General features: G+C 37.2%; 2 protein-coding genes across 2 annotated transcripts; one reads left to right on the forward strand and one right to left on the reverse strand.

The window, feature by feature from the left end:
• Positions 1-566: 566 nt before the first annotated feature.
• csf1a (colony stimulating factor 1a (macrophage)) lies at positions 567-12630 on the reverse strand. The gene is made up of 7 exons (XM_065241380.1): positions 12414-12630; positions 5154-5267; positions 4930-4992; positions 4535-4705; positions 4274-4457; positions 1323-2171; positions 567-1238 (listed from the first exon to the last, which is right to left on the reverse strand). Exons 1-7 carry the CDS (start codon positions 12444-12446, stop codon positions 1090-1092), a joined length of 1563 nt encoding a protein of 520 aa, XP_065097452.1. The 5' UTR covers positions 12447-12630; the 3' UTR covers positions 567-1089.
• On the forward strand, positions 5454-8542 carry LOC135719422 (interleukin-10-like). The gene is made up of 5 exons (XM_065242110.2): positions 5454-6639; positions 6765-6821; positions 6926-7078; positions 7566-7628; positions 7770-8542. The coding sequence occupies exons 1-5, from the start codon at positions 6472-6474 to the stop codon at positions 7794-7796; spliced, it is 468 nt and encodes a 155-aa protein (XP_065098182.1). The 5' UTR covers positions 5454-6471; the 3' UTR covers positions 7797-8542.
• Positions 12631-17571: the final 4941 nt, after the last annotated feature.

Genomic DNA, 17571 nt, shown 5'->3' on the forward strand with positions numbered 1-17571 from the left:
GTACTGGCACTAACACTAACATTTACAAAGATTAATCAACGCTGAAAAGCTATTGGTCATTGTTAGTTCATGTGAGCTAATGCATTTACTAATGTTAACATAAACTTTGTCTTAAAGAGTTACCATGTTTTCTTTAACAACATGAACAATGAATGTGAAAAGTGTTCAGGGTTGGCCGAACATTTGGTCTCATAAAAATAACTTGATAACTTCAGTGTGTCATTCCTTTTCCATTTCCTTTCCCAGTACAAACACATGACACATCTTTGAAATGTCAGTCTTGATGCCAAAAGGTTTTGTAAGGTACAACCGCTTCACATGCTTCTGGTCTACTAATATTATTTTTATTATAGTCATATGTTAGGATGGAGGAGCAATAAGTGACCCTAAGCAACCCGAGAACAACATTGAAACAAGCAAACAAACAAACAAATATTAGATCATTTTTATTGTAAATGTGTAGTTTATAATGGCAAACATATTGTTTATGTATTCTTGTTTAGCACAGACTTTGGTTCATTTTACAATTCAGATTGTTTGAAAAGACTCAGGTTTTTTGGGACTATTTATAATAAAGACTTAATTAATTCATATTTGCCAAGCAAAATATTTTATATTTATTCATTTGCCAGATGCTTTTATTAAAAGCAATTTACAAATGAGAGAGCCTTCAACATTTTGTCTTATTTTTTATTGTATTTTGTAGCACAAAAAAAGAAACTTTTACTCTTGTCTGTCTATTATTCATTTTTTCAACATTCATTTTAGCTGTGCAAAGAGAACAAGAATAAGATAAGGGTTTGTGCAGGGATGCTTAAAAATACAGTTAGTTCATAGCCTATATTAACATATATGACAAGTCCTGCTTACCAAATCCTGATTGTAGATATATTTTGAGCAATGAAAGGTTTCTCCTGAAACTATGCATGTCAATGTATGTCTTGAATAAATAGTTTTGCTTCTGGTTTTATGTTTCTAGTCCTTTTCTGTCTGAGCTGTATGAATGACAACATGTGGGACCTTGTTTTGATTTATTTCAAAGAGCTCTCTTGGGACATTTACTTTCAATTGTCTGTTAAACAGAACAGTTCAAAGCAGAAGTCCACCACACACCAATGTAATTATGAGTACACAGCTGAATGAGATGAATGAACCGCTGCTTCTTGTCATGGCAGAGTTCATCTGTCTTCCTCTATCTTGATCATCTTTAGTAGTGTGGATCTCCTGGGATCTGCTGTCTGTAAAAAGCAAAACTGGGCTTTGAAATAATGTGCGCCATGCAAATAGCCAATAATAATTGCATATTTTTATAAGAGACTTACCTTTACTGAGTCTTGTCTCACGGATGGGTTTTATGATTTTTTTATTCTCCTTTATTGGTTTATGGGTGTGTATTTGAACATTTTCATGAGGACTGTGTGTTTGACCAAGTTGTTCAACCAGGGTGTTCAAATGTTCGGACAAATGCACGTCTGTTATCAAAGAAGGCAGTCCTGTGCTTGTTACTGGTACCATGTGTTTGCTCATTCGAAGCATTTGAAAGGGTTTATCTTTTGCAACAGGAAGGATTCCTGTCTCCACGGTCTTTAAAACATCTGTTGGGTCAGATGTTGTAGAAAGCCAGGTCTGAAGCAATTTGTTATGGGAATTAGATGATCCTTCTTGGCTTATGGAATCTAAAGACCTCTTGGCAAGTAAAATGGCAGTACTTCTCTGAATGCTGTCTCCTGTGTCTTGTTGATATGGGTCAGGCGCGGTTGATTGAATTATAAAATCAGTTGTACCAGGAAGGAAATCAGGTAATTCCTTTATAGTTATTAAAGAAGGGGAAACACCCGAGGACGGCGTATACTCCATCTCTGAATCTGAGCTTTTATCCATTAAAACTGAAGAGCTACCAATGGGGAAGTCGTTTAAATCTCCTTTTATTGGTGTCATTGTAGTAGATATCCATTGAGCTGGCTTTGATTTTGGTCCTTGCTGTTTAGTTTCAGACTTCGGTTGTTCAGATCTCCCATCATTACTCTCCAAGTTGTCCACAGGTGAAAAGGACAGTCTTTTTGGTGGAAATGGAGTAGATTTTAGGTAAATATTCCACTGGTTTGTGGGCAGTGATGTCTTTGTTGATCCACTACTTGATGCTGGGCAAGTGCATGGACATTGTGAGACACCTGGAGGAATAACAGATCAAATTCATATATGTTCTGATAAAATAGGGGAAGATTAGCTTAGGGGGAAATAGTCTATTGCTATTTATTACATGGCTCGTTGGAATGCTTGATTCTGATTGGCCAGTCGCGACATTTGCAGGTTGGTTATTCCCAGATAACAATCGCTCAAAACTAATCACACACGGTAACCCGGATGCTGCAGTTACAGTTTAATATTACACAATATTTCAATGTAAATATGTTTTTTAATAACATATAAGACATTATATTTACAAATTATTAAACCAAATAGTGTGTTCATGACATTTAAACATCATCAACCGAAAATGAATGCGTTTTCCCAACCCAACCTCACGGAAATGTGCATGCTTTCTTCACATGATTTTCCGCTGTTTTTCGTGTCACTGGAAAACGAATGTCTTTTTGTGTCTGTGGCACAACTTTCCTTATCATGTCATTTTATATTTGGTTTTCTCATCGATCTTTTTTATTTTTTACCATTGTCGCTTGAGTTTGGGGTTAGAATCACTTTCTGCGACATCCTAACTCTGACCCCAACTCTAACCCCAACTCCATGCGAGAAAAGTTTTTAAAAGCGGAAGAAAAACATGTAGAAACCAATGCATGAAATTACATCCTAACGCACACCCCGAATCAGACCCCAACCCCAAGCGACAATGATTTAAAAATAGGTGAAAACAATGAGAACATTTTTAAAATGACACGATAAAGAAAGTCGTGCCACAGACAAAAAAACTGTTTATAGAAATTCATGCTGGGTGACACAAAAAAGACATTTGTCAAAAAAGACAAAATTTTCGTGACAATAGACGGTTTCATCGGACGCACATGCGGTGACGCAATACACGTCTGGTCCGAACTTTACTTCCGGTTTCAGTTTTTTTAATGGTCTGAATAGTTGCTAAACTGAACTCTAGAACAAATACCTTGTCGAAAATAACAAATATTTGGTTTCCTATGTAATCTATGTGTTGTTTATTTTGCTTGTTATATAAATGAACTACGTTTAAAGTACTTTGTTGTTATTTATACTACGGGTCCGTTCGCTGCAAAAAATGACTTTCTTAGTATTATTGTCTTGTTTTCAGTAGAAATATCTAAAAATTCTTAAATTAAGATGTTTTTTCTTGATGAGCAAAACAACCTAAGTAAATAAGTCTGGTTTTAAGACAAATAATATACAATTTAAGTGAAATTGTCCTTAAAACAAGCAAAATTATCTGCCAATAGGTTGAGAAAAAAAATTGTGAAATAAGATTTCTTTTTTTTTAAACACTTAATTCAAGTAAAATTTTCTCACCCCATTGGCATATATTTTTGCTTGTTTTGACCACGAAAGCCGCTTGTTTATTTATTTTTTTATTTTTTTATTCATTTAGCTGATGCTTTTATCCAAAGCGACTTACAATTGCTATTTGTCAGAGGTTGAATGCCTCTGGAGCAACTAGGGGTTAAGTGTCTTGCTCAGGGACACAAAGGTGAGTTACAGAGGATTCGAACCCGGGTCTCTCACACCAAAGGTGTGTATCTTATCCACTTCACCATCACCACCCCAGTTTATGTTGTTCCTGCTGAAAACGTCTATAACAAGACCGTGAGATAGGGTTTTCCTTACAGGAAAATGAGCAAATAAAATATTTCAAATCAATATTTAATGTTCCTTTACGTTACTGATGAGGTAAATAGACATGTACTGTAATAATAAGCGGGATAATGTACAGGCAGCTGGTTGTTATCATGAAATAATCCCTGACAGTCTGATACAACCCTGATCAAACTGGCTATACATTATCCCTATGCCCCATTACTTATGTCCAACTCAGTTTTTTGTCACTTAAAAGATAAACATCCTTAAAATAACCGTACCTAAAAGGGTTTTTATCGACCTTTATGGCTACATAAAGAACCTTTATCATCTACAGAACCTTTATATTGCATCAAAGCTTTTTATAGTGGAGAAAGGGACCAAAGAATATAAATGACAAAAATGAAATGACTTTTGATTAAAAGGTTGTAAGAGGAACCAAAGAAGACAAATCCAAAATGTGAAAAGGACCTAAAGTTTGTGATTTTACAGTCACCTGATGATTGGCTGAATGGTTCAGTAGAGGATTCTGGGTAATCATCTGTGTACTCCTCATCCTCACAGTTCCAGTCTACAGGCTTGTCACTCTTTGTCATCAGATCCACGTACATGCGAATCACCTCCTCTGCTTTCTCCAAAGCTGCCTTGGCCAAGGTCATGTGAGTTTTCACTGGGCTGTTCTGTGAATGTTTGTAGGTTAGTTTGGAAAATCCCATATGTACAGTAGCACACAGAAAGCAAAGACTGACTTTGTTACCTCAAGCTCTTCATTGATTAAAGGGATGCATCCCTGGGAATATATGTTGTAGATCACGTTTTTCAGTGAATTCGTGTAACGATAATTGTCCGAATCTTTGGCATATCTGAACTGGGTGTTGAGTAGCTCAAGTATGTGTGGGAAGGCTGCTTTGACATAACACACAACACTCTAGAACAGACAAAAATATGACAATGAACAAGCACAAAACGCATTAGATATGATTTTACGCATGTTTTTTTATGGTTTAAAGATCTGTGATACCAGAATGTCACTGAGATGTCCTGGACTTCATGTACAGTTCATTACAATTGAAATATATAAAACAAGAAAGAATTATTGAAATCTGCTGTTACATAAAGCTCAGTAATGCATATCAAGAGCTGAAAACATACCAGGTTCTGACGTTCAGTGAAAGCGTATGTGATTGAACAACCATTTTGCAGCTGGTTTTTAATCTGCAAAGAAAAACATTTTGGATGAAAGTCATTTGACAGCACACATGTACAGTAGCTTCTTCCCCTCTAGCAGGTAGTATTATAATACAATTGTAATGTTTATTTCACTAGTATATGTATTCTGCTTTGGGGGTTATGATAAAAACGATGCAAAATCTTACCAGACGTCTTAAATTCAGGAGATGGCCCTGGGTGACAGAGTGCTTACATGGGCCTGGCACACCAGCATAGACCAAATAAAAGCACAGGATAAGGACGACCCACTGATGCCTTACCTGCAATCAGACAATGCATATGATTCACTCCAAAAAAAAATATTCCAAAATCTCTGTACCCTTTATAAAGGTACACATTTGCACCTAGGTAGCATTTTTGGCCATTTTTATGTTTGACAGTGTAACCCAAATTCTATCTGAAACTGCCATTGATTTATGTTAATAAAATAGATCATAAATTTTTTGCCAACTTTCATCTACAATAAAACAAGGATATACAGTATGCATTATTATCCGTATAATACAAAAATAAAGTAATTAAAATGCATTTATAAGGGTATAGAAACACAAAACCCACACTTCTCTGGAGGGCAAACACTGCTATAAAACCAGTTTGCATAGGATTTAGTTAACTGGATTTAGTTAAATTTTAACTGCGGTGACAAGAAGTAACTGCAATTTGTTCATTTTATATATGTTTTATATTTTAATTTTAAAAAACTTTATTATGATTTTTTTCATATATTATTTTAATTCATATTTATAAATGTGAATACATGGTTAAATGCCAATTTATCATTCAAAAGTCACTGTTACGACCTGGTTCCGTGTTCCCCTGTCTGAGTTTCTTAAGTTTTGTTCTGTCTGGCATGTTTTAGTCTTTTGTAGCCCTACTGAAAAATCCAGCTAAGATCAGCATAAGCTGGTTTTAGCTGGTTTAAGGTGGTTAACACTGGTCCTCCCAGCCTGACAAAGCTGGTCATGCTGGTGGTGGGCCAGCTGGTCTTCCAGCCTGACCAGCTAAGTCCAGCTAGACCAGCTTAAAAAGTGACCAAAACACAGCTAGAACAGCTTGCTACACCAGCAAAACCAGCTAAAACCAAGCTGGAGACCAGCTAAAACCAGCTCGGCAGCTCATGCTGGTCTCTGTGTGATTGTTTCCCATGTCTTTCTTGTTATCTCATTTACCCTTTTATATATTTAGCTAGTGTTTCAGTTTTCATTTGTCATCGATAAAAATTTCCTAAACCACTTCTGCATTCCAAAAACAGCAGAACCATAACGAACAAGGTGATGATGACACAGGCTGAAAAATAAGATTGACCGTAAGAGTCAACCCCCATTCACTACAGGAAGGACGATAGGGGTTTCTTAAAATGGGGTATAAAATAACGACACCCCAGGGTGTCATCTGTACAACTCCCCAGGGGCTCAACTCAATATCAAGAAAAGGGTTAATCTCAAAGAAGAAGAAAAAAGAAGAATGAATTTCTCTGGAGTCATCCTTTCTGCTGTGCTCGTGCTTCTGCTTTCTTTGACTGCTCAGTGCAGGAAAACCAACTGCAAGTCTGAATGCTGCACATTTGCGGAAGGCTTTCCTGCCAGGCTGAAGGAGCTCCGTTCATCTTATAAAGAAATACTGAAATTTTATGTAAGTATATTTTGGCCTCATCTTCATCTCACATACCTGTATACACCATGAACAAGTTTGTGCCATGCAAATTAGTTGCTTTCATAAGGTCTCTAATGGTTTTGTTTAATATTGGTTCTAACCAGGAGTCTAATGACGATCACGAGGCTTTGATAGACGGCACCGTGAAACATAACATTAATGTAAGTCATGCACTTTATCTATTTACTTCATCATTATTAAATGACTAACAGTAGAAGCAATCATATATAAGTTAATGTAAAGAGTGTGTATTTGTGATTCAAAGGGTCCTTACAGATGTCACATCCTGGACGAGATCCTGCGCTTTTATTTGGACAGGGTTCTGCCGACAGCTGTGAAGAACCACGCGGACATCAAAACGCCTATTGACTCCATCGGAAATATTTTCCAGAGTCTCCGGAAGTACATGCGAAAATGCGTAAGTGTACACATAAAAAACATATAGAGGTGGTTTAAGGGATGATAGATTTGGTAAATTTAGAGTAAATCCGTCATCTTTAGTTAAATGCTAAATAGATAAACCCTGCTGAATAAAGCATGAGTTTTAATGGTACTCTACAGGTAATGTTTTGGTTATTCTATTAATCCAATAATAAAGACGACTGGGATAAACCCTACTACGTGGGAATTTTTAACTGGTTTTATTGATATTGATGGTTTAAATTGGCATTTGTATGGAAATCATTACAATTTGTATTGTTTGAATGTTAAGTATTAAACTGCAATGCACTGATAATTTGTGCTGTGAATGCAATTTCTGTACCGTAATTTTTTTGTAAAACATAGTTGGTATCTTGGATATGTCGTAATAGTGCATTGTTGTGTAATGGCATGGTGAGTCAAAGTAGTTGTTTTTAACATTGCAAACTATTACTGTAAATAACACGCATATCTTTGTGTTTCAGAGGAAGCACTTTTCTTGCCATAAGCACTTTGAGATCACCAGCTTCAAGGACTCGTATGAAAAGGTAGGTGCCTTGTCATTTATCAAACATCAAGTTGATGCCATATGAGGAGTCATTTTTGGCATGTTACATGATTAAAAACTACTACTGTAAAATTAAGTGTTTGTGTAATTCGCATCTAACATGTTTTAACTTTATCAACAGGTCCTTCAGCGGATGGAAGGCATTTAAATATCCATTGTCTTATCAAACAACAAAATATGCAAATGTCTCCCAGACATTGTTTATCCTAACACAGAATATAACGCATATTTGAGCTGCCTTTATTTAAAAACAAATTGCATTGACATATCTTATAGGTGACATTGTTTTGTCCCAAAATGCAACCTAGTATTGTTTTTGTAAGGTATTGATGGATCCTACCTTTGATCCTCACGTGCAGAATGTTCAATAAAGCTCTGTTACTATTTAATATCATATAACTTTGTCTCATGCTAGGTTTGTGCTCTTCTCTGGCGTAATCGATCAATCTCTTGACTGAGTGACAGTAGACTGTTAAACCCTATTAACAGCTCCACTGAGTAATTTATATTTTCTGGCGGGATCTGGCGTCCAGGGATGGATCCTAAATATTTTGTCTGGCTTAGAGACCTGAACAGTATGTTTGTAAAAACTACTTAAATGTCCACATATATGAAACCCAGTCCTGGATTAATCTAAACCTTTTTGGGGAAACTGCCCCTAAAAGATTTAAGCCAGCAGTTACAAAACACATTTTCACCAAGCAATAATGTAGCCGTAATAAAACAGCTGTGAGTTCCATGCCATGCTGTGGGTAGTCCTGAGTTATTTAGCCAATAAACAATGTGGTGATAGTAGTGATAACACTGGGATAAATAAATAAATTACACGTTTCCTATACTGTATCTGTTCATAAAGTAGCCACACTGCATTAAAAACAGCCAATGTGAAGAAAAACAAAACTAGGCATAAATTTCACATAGCAAACATAATAATGACCAATAAGCTTAACTGTACCTAGAAAAACTGGCAGCACTTTTTTACTCAACAGTTGTTTAGAAGTACACCCAACTAAAGTAATGACATTTTTCTGACCACAAAGTTCTTATACATACCATGGTAATGTGCCCCCCGTTGTTTAATGGTTTGGCATACTCACTTCAAAAAGCCTGATGGCCATAAATCAAGCAATAAATCATATGGAAAAAGTTCAACAGGAATATTTAACGTAAAAACATTCTAAGGTTACGCAAAAGATCAAATCAATGTCCTTGTAACATTATCGTCAAGCTGAGCAATAGTCATGAAGTTGTTTTTAAGACCGTTATTTCTCTCATCTAACCCTTATACTGTATGAAATGTTTATTCTACCGTTGTTGGACACTGCAAAAAGAAATCCTTGCCTTACTAGTATTTTTTTATTATTTCCAATCAAAATGTAAAAAAGTTCTTAAATTAACATGTCTAACCTTGCCCAATAAATAATTTTATGAACCTGGGTTTTAACATCAACACCGTTTATTAGGGGTGGGCAAAAAAATCGATTCTTAGATGAATCGCGATTCGGACGTGGGACGATTCTGAATCGATTCACAAATGTCAAGAATCGATTCTTAAATGTTAGTTTACGAAATAACGGCCGTTTCTCAAAACCAAGTACGCCGAACTCGGACTTGTGTCCTTCGTAGTTCGAACTTGCAAGTTCAGACTCGGAAGAACGAACTCCTGACGCGAAATGCATTCTGGGAAACTTCGCTCTCATAAGTCCACACAAGTCTCCTCTGATGCATCCTCGATAAAATGGGCGGATCAAGAACACATCCGGGGATTTTATGTGAACTTGGGCTTGATGCAAACTTTGAATTGGAACAGTACTTGGGCCGCGACTGATGACGTTTCACAAGTCCACAAGAACACAAGTACAGACAAGAACGCATATTGAGAAACGGCTATAGTCACGTTATCAGAACCAAAAGGCGGAACTCAACTGGGGGAGCGGTGATGCACACGGACAACTTAAGAGAGCGCGCCCTGCAAGAGCGCATAGCGGAGCTTACAAGAGCAGAAGAGAAAGAACACTTTAAATGCTTGTAGGACTATACTGCATATATCTTTACATTGAATTTAGGGCTGTCACCATTACTCTATTCTTTTTGAGGAGTTTTAAAAAAAATCCTTGAGTACATGTCGAGTACTCCTTAAAATAGCGGAGATGCGGTTTAGTGAAACAAACAGTATCAGAAGCATACAAATCAGCGCTACGCTGCCTCTCTCTCCCTCTCGTTTGCTCGCTCACACACACCGTGCGTGTGAATCAGGAACTGCGTGAGGCAAGAATGCGCATCCATGTGAATTTTGGAAGTTAAAGACGACTGAGCTGCAGTGGCATGGCAAAACACATTTGAGAAGAAAGGCGCAGCAACTCAAAAAGACCTGCATGTTTCACAATTACTCCAAAAGACCATAATGACAATTTTGCGCGTGGAGCAGCAGTTGTGCGATCTACCGGCATTGCCTTTGCGATCGACGTATTGGAAACCCCTGCCCTAAACCATCCGCAGACTGTTTAGATATAACATGAATATACTTCTGTAAAAATATGCACATAGTTTGTTATTCAGTCGCTGGGTGCGCTGCATTATATAAATACAGTAATACTGCCAATCACTGTGTATAATGATGATGATTAGACGCTTAACGTTCGTGGAAGTTAATGCCGGTTAACATATAGAATTAATATGTCACGTTAAATTAATATTTTTACTGGTTTTAATGTCTTACAACAGAAACAGGACATGTATGTATATAAGAATGACATTATTTATCCCTAGTTGCATTAAAGTACAGTATATGACAGTTCAGAGACTAGCAAAAGCGCAAACATTAACCTGGCTTTGAAAGCAAATGCGACGTAATGACGTCACAGATATGCAAATTAGTACGTAAAGAATCGATTCTGAATTGAATCGGGACCCTAAGAATCGATTCTGAATCGATTCATGAGGGTCCAAGCGATTCCCATCCCTACCGTTTATGCTTATGTACCGTTGGTTTCTGACGTTTCCGATGCTGGGTTTTGACGTCTACACAAGGCTGAGTTTGGATGTCAAACAAATGTTGACTTGTGTTGTCAATGCGAGTTGAATTTGATGCCAGTCTGACATTGGGTTTTGAAGTCAGATTGACATTGGGTTTTTGACGTCAGAAAGACTTTAGTTTCTTAAATCAACATGATGTTGACAACAAAATCCAACCTCGGGTTTTGGCGTTAGACCAACGTTGGGTTTTAATGTCAACCCGACAGTGGGTTTTGACGTCAGTCCGATTTGGGTTTACTATATCAGTCCGATGTTGGTTTATGACCTCAGGCCGTGTTATGTTTAGACGTCATTCCGATGTTAGCATATGACGTCAGACTGACGTTGGGTTTTGACGTCAGTCCGACTTTGGGTTTTGACGTCGGTTTGACGTTGGGTTTTGACGTGGGTTTTTGACGTCGGTTTGACGTTGGGTTTGGACGTCGGTTTGACGTTGGGTTTGGGCGTCAGTCCGACGTGGGTTTGGACGTCAGTCCGACGTTGGGTTTGGACGTCAGTCTGACGTTGGGTTTGGACGTCAGTCCGACGTTGGGAGGTCAGTCCGACGTGGGTTTGAACGTCAGTCCGACGTTGGATTTGGACGTCAGTCCGACGTTGGGTTTTGGCGTCAATGTGACGTTGGGTTTTGATGTCGATTTGACATTAGGTGTTGACGTCAATTTATGACATCATTCTGATGTTGGTTTATGATGTCAGCTTGACGGTGGGTTTTGACATCAACTCGACGTTGAATTTTGGTGTCAGCCCAACATCAATGGACTACTGCATTATGTAATTTGCAGGTAATTTTTTTTTACTTCTGTTCTAGTTTTCATCTAACAGAGTTTTAAAAAAGTTTCAAAAAGTTACCTTTCTTTATATTCTGAAAAAAGAAATTATTGTATTATATGTATTATTCTTTATATTTGCTAGTCTCTTAGAGGGCTGTGTGGCGCTGACTGCGTTGTTTGCTGTCAGATTGTTTGTTGTCCCGCACAACTCTTGGAGACATTCTAGTATAGGCTGAAACACTCACATGCAGTGGTGTATCATGTTTGCCTGTGCTTCTGTGTTAAACTTCTCTTCTACTAAGTTTTTAATGTGTAGGACCTCAAAGTCCATTGTCATTTTAAATGTGCATTCATTTCAAAACATTTCCACCATTTATTTACTGTATGGTAATGTGTTAGCTACTGTATCAATAGTTGTCAGATACTGTTATAAGCTATTAAAAAGTGGAGGATTTTTCTCCTTTGATACATGTGAACTTAAGATTGTAAACAGATTATTAAATACTTTTGAGAAAATATTGGCACATAGTTATTATGTTGATTAACACTTAAGCAGTTCATCATATCAAACTCACATAATGATAACGCATAAGCAGTCTTTATATGCTTTCAATTACATGTAGATGCACTGTATGCATTTATGAGTGTGGTGGTATCGCTGTTGGCACGAGTGAGTATATGAGAGGGAAAAATCACAGTATACTCACTACAAAACTAAACTACACCACGACTCACATGCACAGTGACAGCTCCAAACAAATTTTAAACAACCAATTTTGATTTCATTTATATGATGTTTCCCCTAAACTCATATTCTCCCTAAAACTAAATTTAAACTAGTCCTAGCAATGCTCCTGCTCCATGGTTGGTTGACAGAGAATTATAAAACAGAAATTGAATTAACAGGCCTTCCAAAAATAAATAACGTAAAGCAATGTAGATGAGAATAAGACTTTTACCTTGGCTTTGTGGGCTGTTATGTGTGTGTTCATCTGGCTGACCTGAGCACGTAGAAAAAAATAAAGTCCTCATGTAGATTCATTGGAAACCTTTTTTTGTTTTCCGTTTTGATCCCAATAAAGATCCCGTAAGCCCTTCTAAAGATCTCCTGGCTTCGAACGTATTGGTATCTGTATCAGCGTGTTAAAATATGTGACTTGCTGGGCAATTGAAGAGTGAAAGCATGTGAGGACGAATCTTTCGTGAGCTGTAATAAAGACCTCCTTCTCTTCCTCCTCTTGGGTTTAGACTCCTCTCCCTTTCTTCTAACTTAAACCTACTAGATTTCTTTGATAGATCCTTTATCGTTTTATTGACGAATAACCGATACTTATTAATACTTTTAAGTTACATTTGGGACATTAATTCTCTTTTAAAGTTGTGATTTATGTTGTGTGAGATATACAAAATTAAATTATATTCTGTCATTATTTACTCACTTTTATGCTGTTATGATTCACGTTGATCTTGTCAACACAAAAGTGGATGTAGACCACCTAAAAGTATTGAATACAACTTTTGTTCACACGTTCAGGAAATTTGTTTTTCAATAAATAAAATAAATAAAAATGAATTATAAGGGGATACAAGCTTTACTGATAGGTCTGTGGGGGCACATAAGGAACTGTATGTGAAATTTGTAATTGGATTTAAATCATAATTACATTTATTGGGATGATGGTTGAAGAACTCATGTTATACAGCTATTAATTTGAGTAGCTATATAAATGTGACAACACAAAAATGTTCAGCCATTGGAACACACATGATTTTTATTATTAACAGCCTACTTTCCTTTCCTTTGATACACACAGAAAAAAATAAATGCTGGGTTGTTTCAACCCATGACTGAGTAAAATATGTACACAACAGTTGGTTTCAATTAACCTAGACAATGTTCAACCAGGTTTAAACAACCCACCAGTTTGTTGAGCGTGTTTTCAAGGGTATTTGATGTATTTAAAACAGCCTATAAACGTTCAAAGCGAATGATGAATTGCATTCTGTGAGGGAATCAAATTTGTTGCACATATTCCACATGTACGTCTTAACACTCGTAACCATAAGCACATGGTTTACACATGGACCACCTTTTCAAAGAAAACGTGTGAGTCTGGACCAAAATATGTGTGTGCTGACAGTAGATCACTGTTCTTCATTTTTGGGAGCTGAGTGTGAAGATTTATCTACTGTACAATTTTAGTTGTTTAGCAGAAGTACATTTTTAAATGTTAAAGATGTGCTTTTAAATTTACTACGTAGTTACTGGAGTGACTTAAAATTTTATTATTGAAAAGAAGGACAACATAACAACCTTAACATTTGATAGATTGCTGGTTCTTCTAGAGTTGTGAGACATTGAAACTGGTTAAGGGATCACAAGCTAAAAGTTGGATGAAGATCTTTATTATGATAAAAGACTGCAATCTTATTTTGTCTTCCATGTTGAATGACACTTAAAAGCCTTTGAACTACACAGATAGCATGTGGATGATTTAAATGTTTTATTTCTGTTCAGGTATTGGAGTCTAAAACATGAAAACATATACAGTCCTCAATCTCTTCTGCTCTTTGAACATGACTATGAAATGGATTTGTCAAGACATCCTTTTAAGGCACCACTATTCACTTTTATCAAATGTATAAAGAGTTGTTTCTCTCTGTGCTGGCTTAACATCTCTGTAAAGTCTATCTTGAAAATTGTTTCTAAACACATTATAAATGTTAGAAATGTATTACCGAAACAAGCCACAAAGACTGTAAACTATGTATTATTTATTTGCAGATTTAGATCGTTCCCTCGAGCGGGCCTCGATGATGCACTTGAGCCACCGAGCATAGCTCCGCCCCTAACACAACCATGAGCTTCCATTTAGGTTGTAAAGATACAATTTAAATTTTCTATTTAATATCTGACTTTATAGGGACTTTAAACAGTTACTTTATTTTACTGTGGTGAAAATGTAAGAGTGAAAATCTTAACAAACACCTTGACAACCATTTATAATGCATTTGTATTTCTTGCTCTCACACACACTTTGCCCCTCTAACCACAAATGCCATCTGATATTCTTTTGGCTTATTAAATTTCTGAAGCAGAGGCACATTGTGTCACATGACTTCCCAACATAGTTGAACCACATGGATCCAGATCCTCTAGATAGAAAATACACGATGGCAAAAATGTGCCCTTTACAATCAGTTTTAGCTTTATCCTTTTTTAACAAGTGCTTCATTGCTCTTGGACATCTCTCCAACCTATTAAGCCGTTAACCAATGTGCACTCAGTGTAGTGATTGTGGTAACAGAGTAGTTAAATTTGGGCTGGTTTTTACGTCTCTGCACAGCAGCACTGGGCTTTTAGGACTACCCCCAAACCCATTTTCCCCACAAAGTATGTAACACAAACCGCATGTTAGTGATACCGTCTGGAAGGGATATCATGGCAGTGAAGCCAAGGGGAGTCACATCAACAATATGAATTTACAACATTGTTTTCATTAAGGAAATGCAAACCAAAGGAATTCACTGCTAAATAGGATTAACCAATAGTGCAATTCTTTATGCTTTGGGCAGTCCCGGTCTAAAGGTTCATGTTCATCATGCAAAAAAAAAGGGCAATGGATTGCCACATTACCTTACAGCTGGTTAAAGACCTAGCTAACCTCTGAGCCCCATTTTACACATGGCGCAATGGGATGCCAGGCACGACACAACTGTTTTTTGTTAGTTTCAGCCAGACGCAGACCATTTTGCTTTAAAGAATGCATTTGCACCCATCTGTTGGCTCATGGGCGTGCTGGTAAATGAAACTGAGGTGTGTTCAAGCACATTTTTGGCATGTTGCTATGTTTAGGCAACTGAAAATGCAATTGACCTGGTCTAAAGTCACTGTAATTTTTTTATTTATTTAAAGGGCACATTTGTAATATGTGCCTATGCCGGATGAACAACCTGCGTACACTCTTCATGTTGATGTTTTTGAAAAACGCTTTGGAAAAGGGAGTCAGGCCGACTAACAAAACACACTTGTAGCCAATCATCAGTAAGGAGTGTGTCTACAAACCGACATCATTGCCTGGGTTGCGTATGTGTGGGGCGGGTCTATCAAAAGAAGGTCCAGATTCTATTGGGTTAGGGGTGTTTAGGTGATTTCAAATGTCAACATTGGCTTTCAGAGATCGTGCACCCCGCCTTTAAAGGGGACAGCCTGACTACACAACCTGGCAGTCATCTGTTATCCCTGTCTCTTTATTTGAAAGGTCCTAATCTAAATGTTTTTCTGTCTTTTTCTTGCAACTACTGTACTGTACTACTAACTACATGTTCTTCAAAATCATGATCATGGAACATTTACAGTACCTGTCTATACCAGTGGTTCTCAAACTTTTTCCACGTGCGGCCCCCCTTGTGTACGGTGCATTCCTTCATGCCCCCCACAAAGAAAATTTATGACAAAAACTATTCTAAAATTTAACATTTGAATTAAACAAAACATATTAAGTTATACAAAGTAGTGCTGTTGATTAGTAGCCTTATTTTTTTAGGTTTAATTACACAGAATTAATGATTAATGAATGTATTTTGTAAAATGTCATAAAACTGGGGCCCCCCTGGCACCATCTCGCGGCCCCCCCCAGGGTTTGAGAACCACTGGTCTATACAGTCTGCAGAGATACTTTTCTTAAGAATAAATGTCTTATGTTTCTGTTCTCACGACGGTCATGATACATGAATACGAATTTTAATTTGCACTAATGAAATGAAAAAATGTGCGCTATAAAATGGATTGAAAATGCCCCGAAAATGTGGAAATGATTAAATAAGCAGAGGACTGTCCTTGCATTATGTACTGACTGCAGTGCATCGGTAGGGGTGAATAGAATATCATTGACACAATATTAAGTTTCAGACGATCCAAGTTTCCTTCCCACTGTGCGAGAAACAAGCGTTGAAACAGAATCGTCTGAGAATAGTCTGTTTTATTACATACCTCAGTGTGAGACTACAGGATCGGAAATTTGATGGTTGATTTACCTGAACATAGGGAGATATATAAAAATGATGTTTTTCCACTCAAAAACTTATGGGTGACATAGTTTCACCATATTTTGAAAGGATTACTCTAATCCCCTAAACACTATTTATTATTATACTCGCTTATAATACATTGACAATGTGTTTCTTACAATTTTGCTTGAATGGTTAGTGAACAGACTGTGTACGGTAAACAGGTGTACTGTCTGAGACAAATGCCATTAAAAGATGATGTGATACGCAAATGGAATGATGACACAAACACGAGAATCCTTCATAACAATAATACACATTTAAAGTTATTATTGATTTTCTTATTTAAATATTGGTTTAGTTTGCTATACACTCACCTAAAGGATTATTAGGAACACCTGTTCAATTTCTCATTAATGCAATGATCGAATCAACCAATCACATGGCAGTTGTTTCAATGCATTTATGGGTGTGCTCCTGAACTCCAAACTGAATGTCAGAATGAGAAAGAAAGGTGATTTAAGCAATTTTGAATGTGACATGGTTGTTGGTGCCAGACGGGCCGGTCTGAGTATTTCACAATCTGCTCAGTTACTGGGATTTTCACGCACAATTGTTTATAGGGTTTACAAAGAATGGTGTGACAAGGGAAAAACATCCAGTATGCGGCAGTCCTGTGGGCGAAAATGCCTTGTTGATGCTAAAGGTCAGAGGAGAATGGGCCGACTGATTCAAGCTGATAGAAGAGCAACTTTGACTGAAATAAACACTTGTTACAACCGAGGTATGCAGCAAAGCATTTTTGAAGCCACAACACGCACAACCTTGAGGTGGATGTGCTACAACAGCAGAAGACCCCATTGGTTACCACTCATCTGCCCTACAAATAGGAAAAAAAGGCTACAATTTGCACAAGCTCAACAAAATTGGACAGGGGAAGACTGGAAAAATGTTGCCTGGTCTGATGAGTCTCGATTTCTGTTGAGACATTCAGATGGAAGAGTCAGAATTTGGCGTAAACAGAATGAGAACATGGATCCATCATGCCTTGTTACCACTGTGCAGGCTGGTGGTGGTGGTGTTATGGTGTGGGGGGTGTTTTCTTGG

Source organism: Paramisgurnus dabryanus, chromosome 14, assembly GCF_030506205.2.
Source record: "Paramisgurnus dabryanus chromosome 14, PD_genome_1.1, whole genome shotgun sequence".
NCBI classification, from domain to species: Eukaryota; Metazoa; Chordata; class Actinopteri; order Cypriniformes; family Cobitidae; genus Paramisgurnus; species Paramisgurnus dabryanus.

Bases quoted from the DNA above. Each gene is read 5' to 3' on its own strand.
- LOC135719422 (XM_065242110.2), top strand. From the start codon at position 6,472: ATGAATTTCTCTGGAGTCATCCTTTCTGCTGTGCTCGTGCTTCTGCTT. The intron at 6,640-6,764 runs GTAAGTATATTT...GGTTCTAACCAG, and splicing joins AAGAAATACTGAAATTTTAT to GAGTCTAATGACGATCACGA. The intron at 7,629-7,769 runs GTAGGTGCCTTG...CTTTATCAACAG, and splicing joins TCAAGGACTCGTATGAAAAG to GTCCTTCAGCGGATGGAAGG.
- csf1a (XM_065241380.1), bottom strand. From the start codon at position 12,446: ATGAACACACACATAACAGCCCACAAAGCCAAG. The intron at 4,458-4,534 runs GTAACAAAGTCA...AAACATTCACAG, and splicing joins TAATCAATGAAGAGCTTGAG to AACAGCCCAGTGAAAACTCA. The intron at 2,172-4,273 runs GTGACTGTAAAA...TTATTCCTCCAG, and splicing joins ACCATTCAGCCAATCATCAG to GTGTCTCACAATGTCCATGC.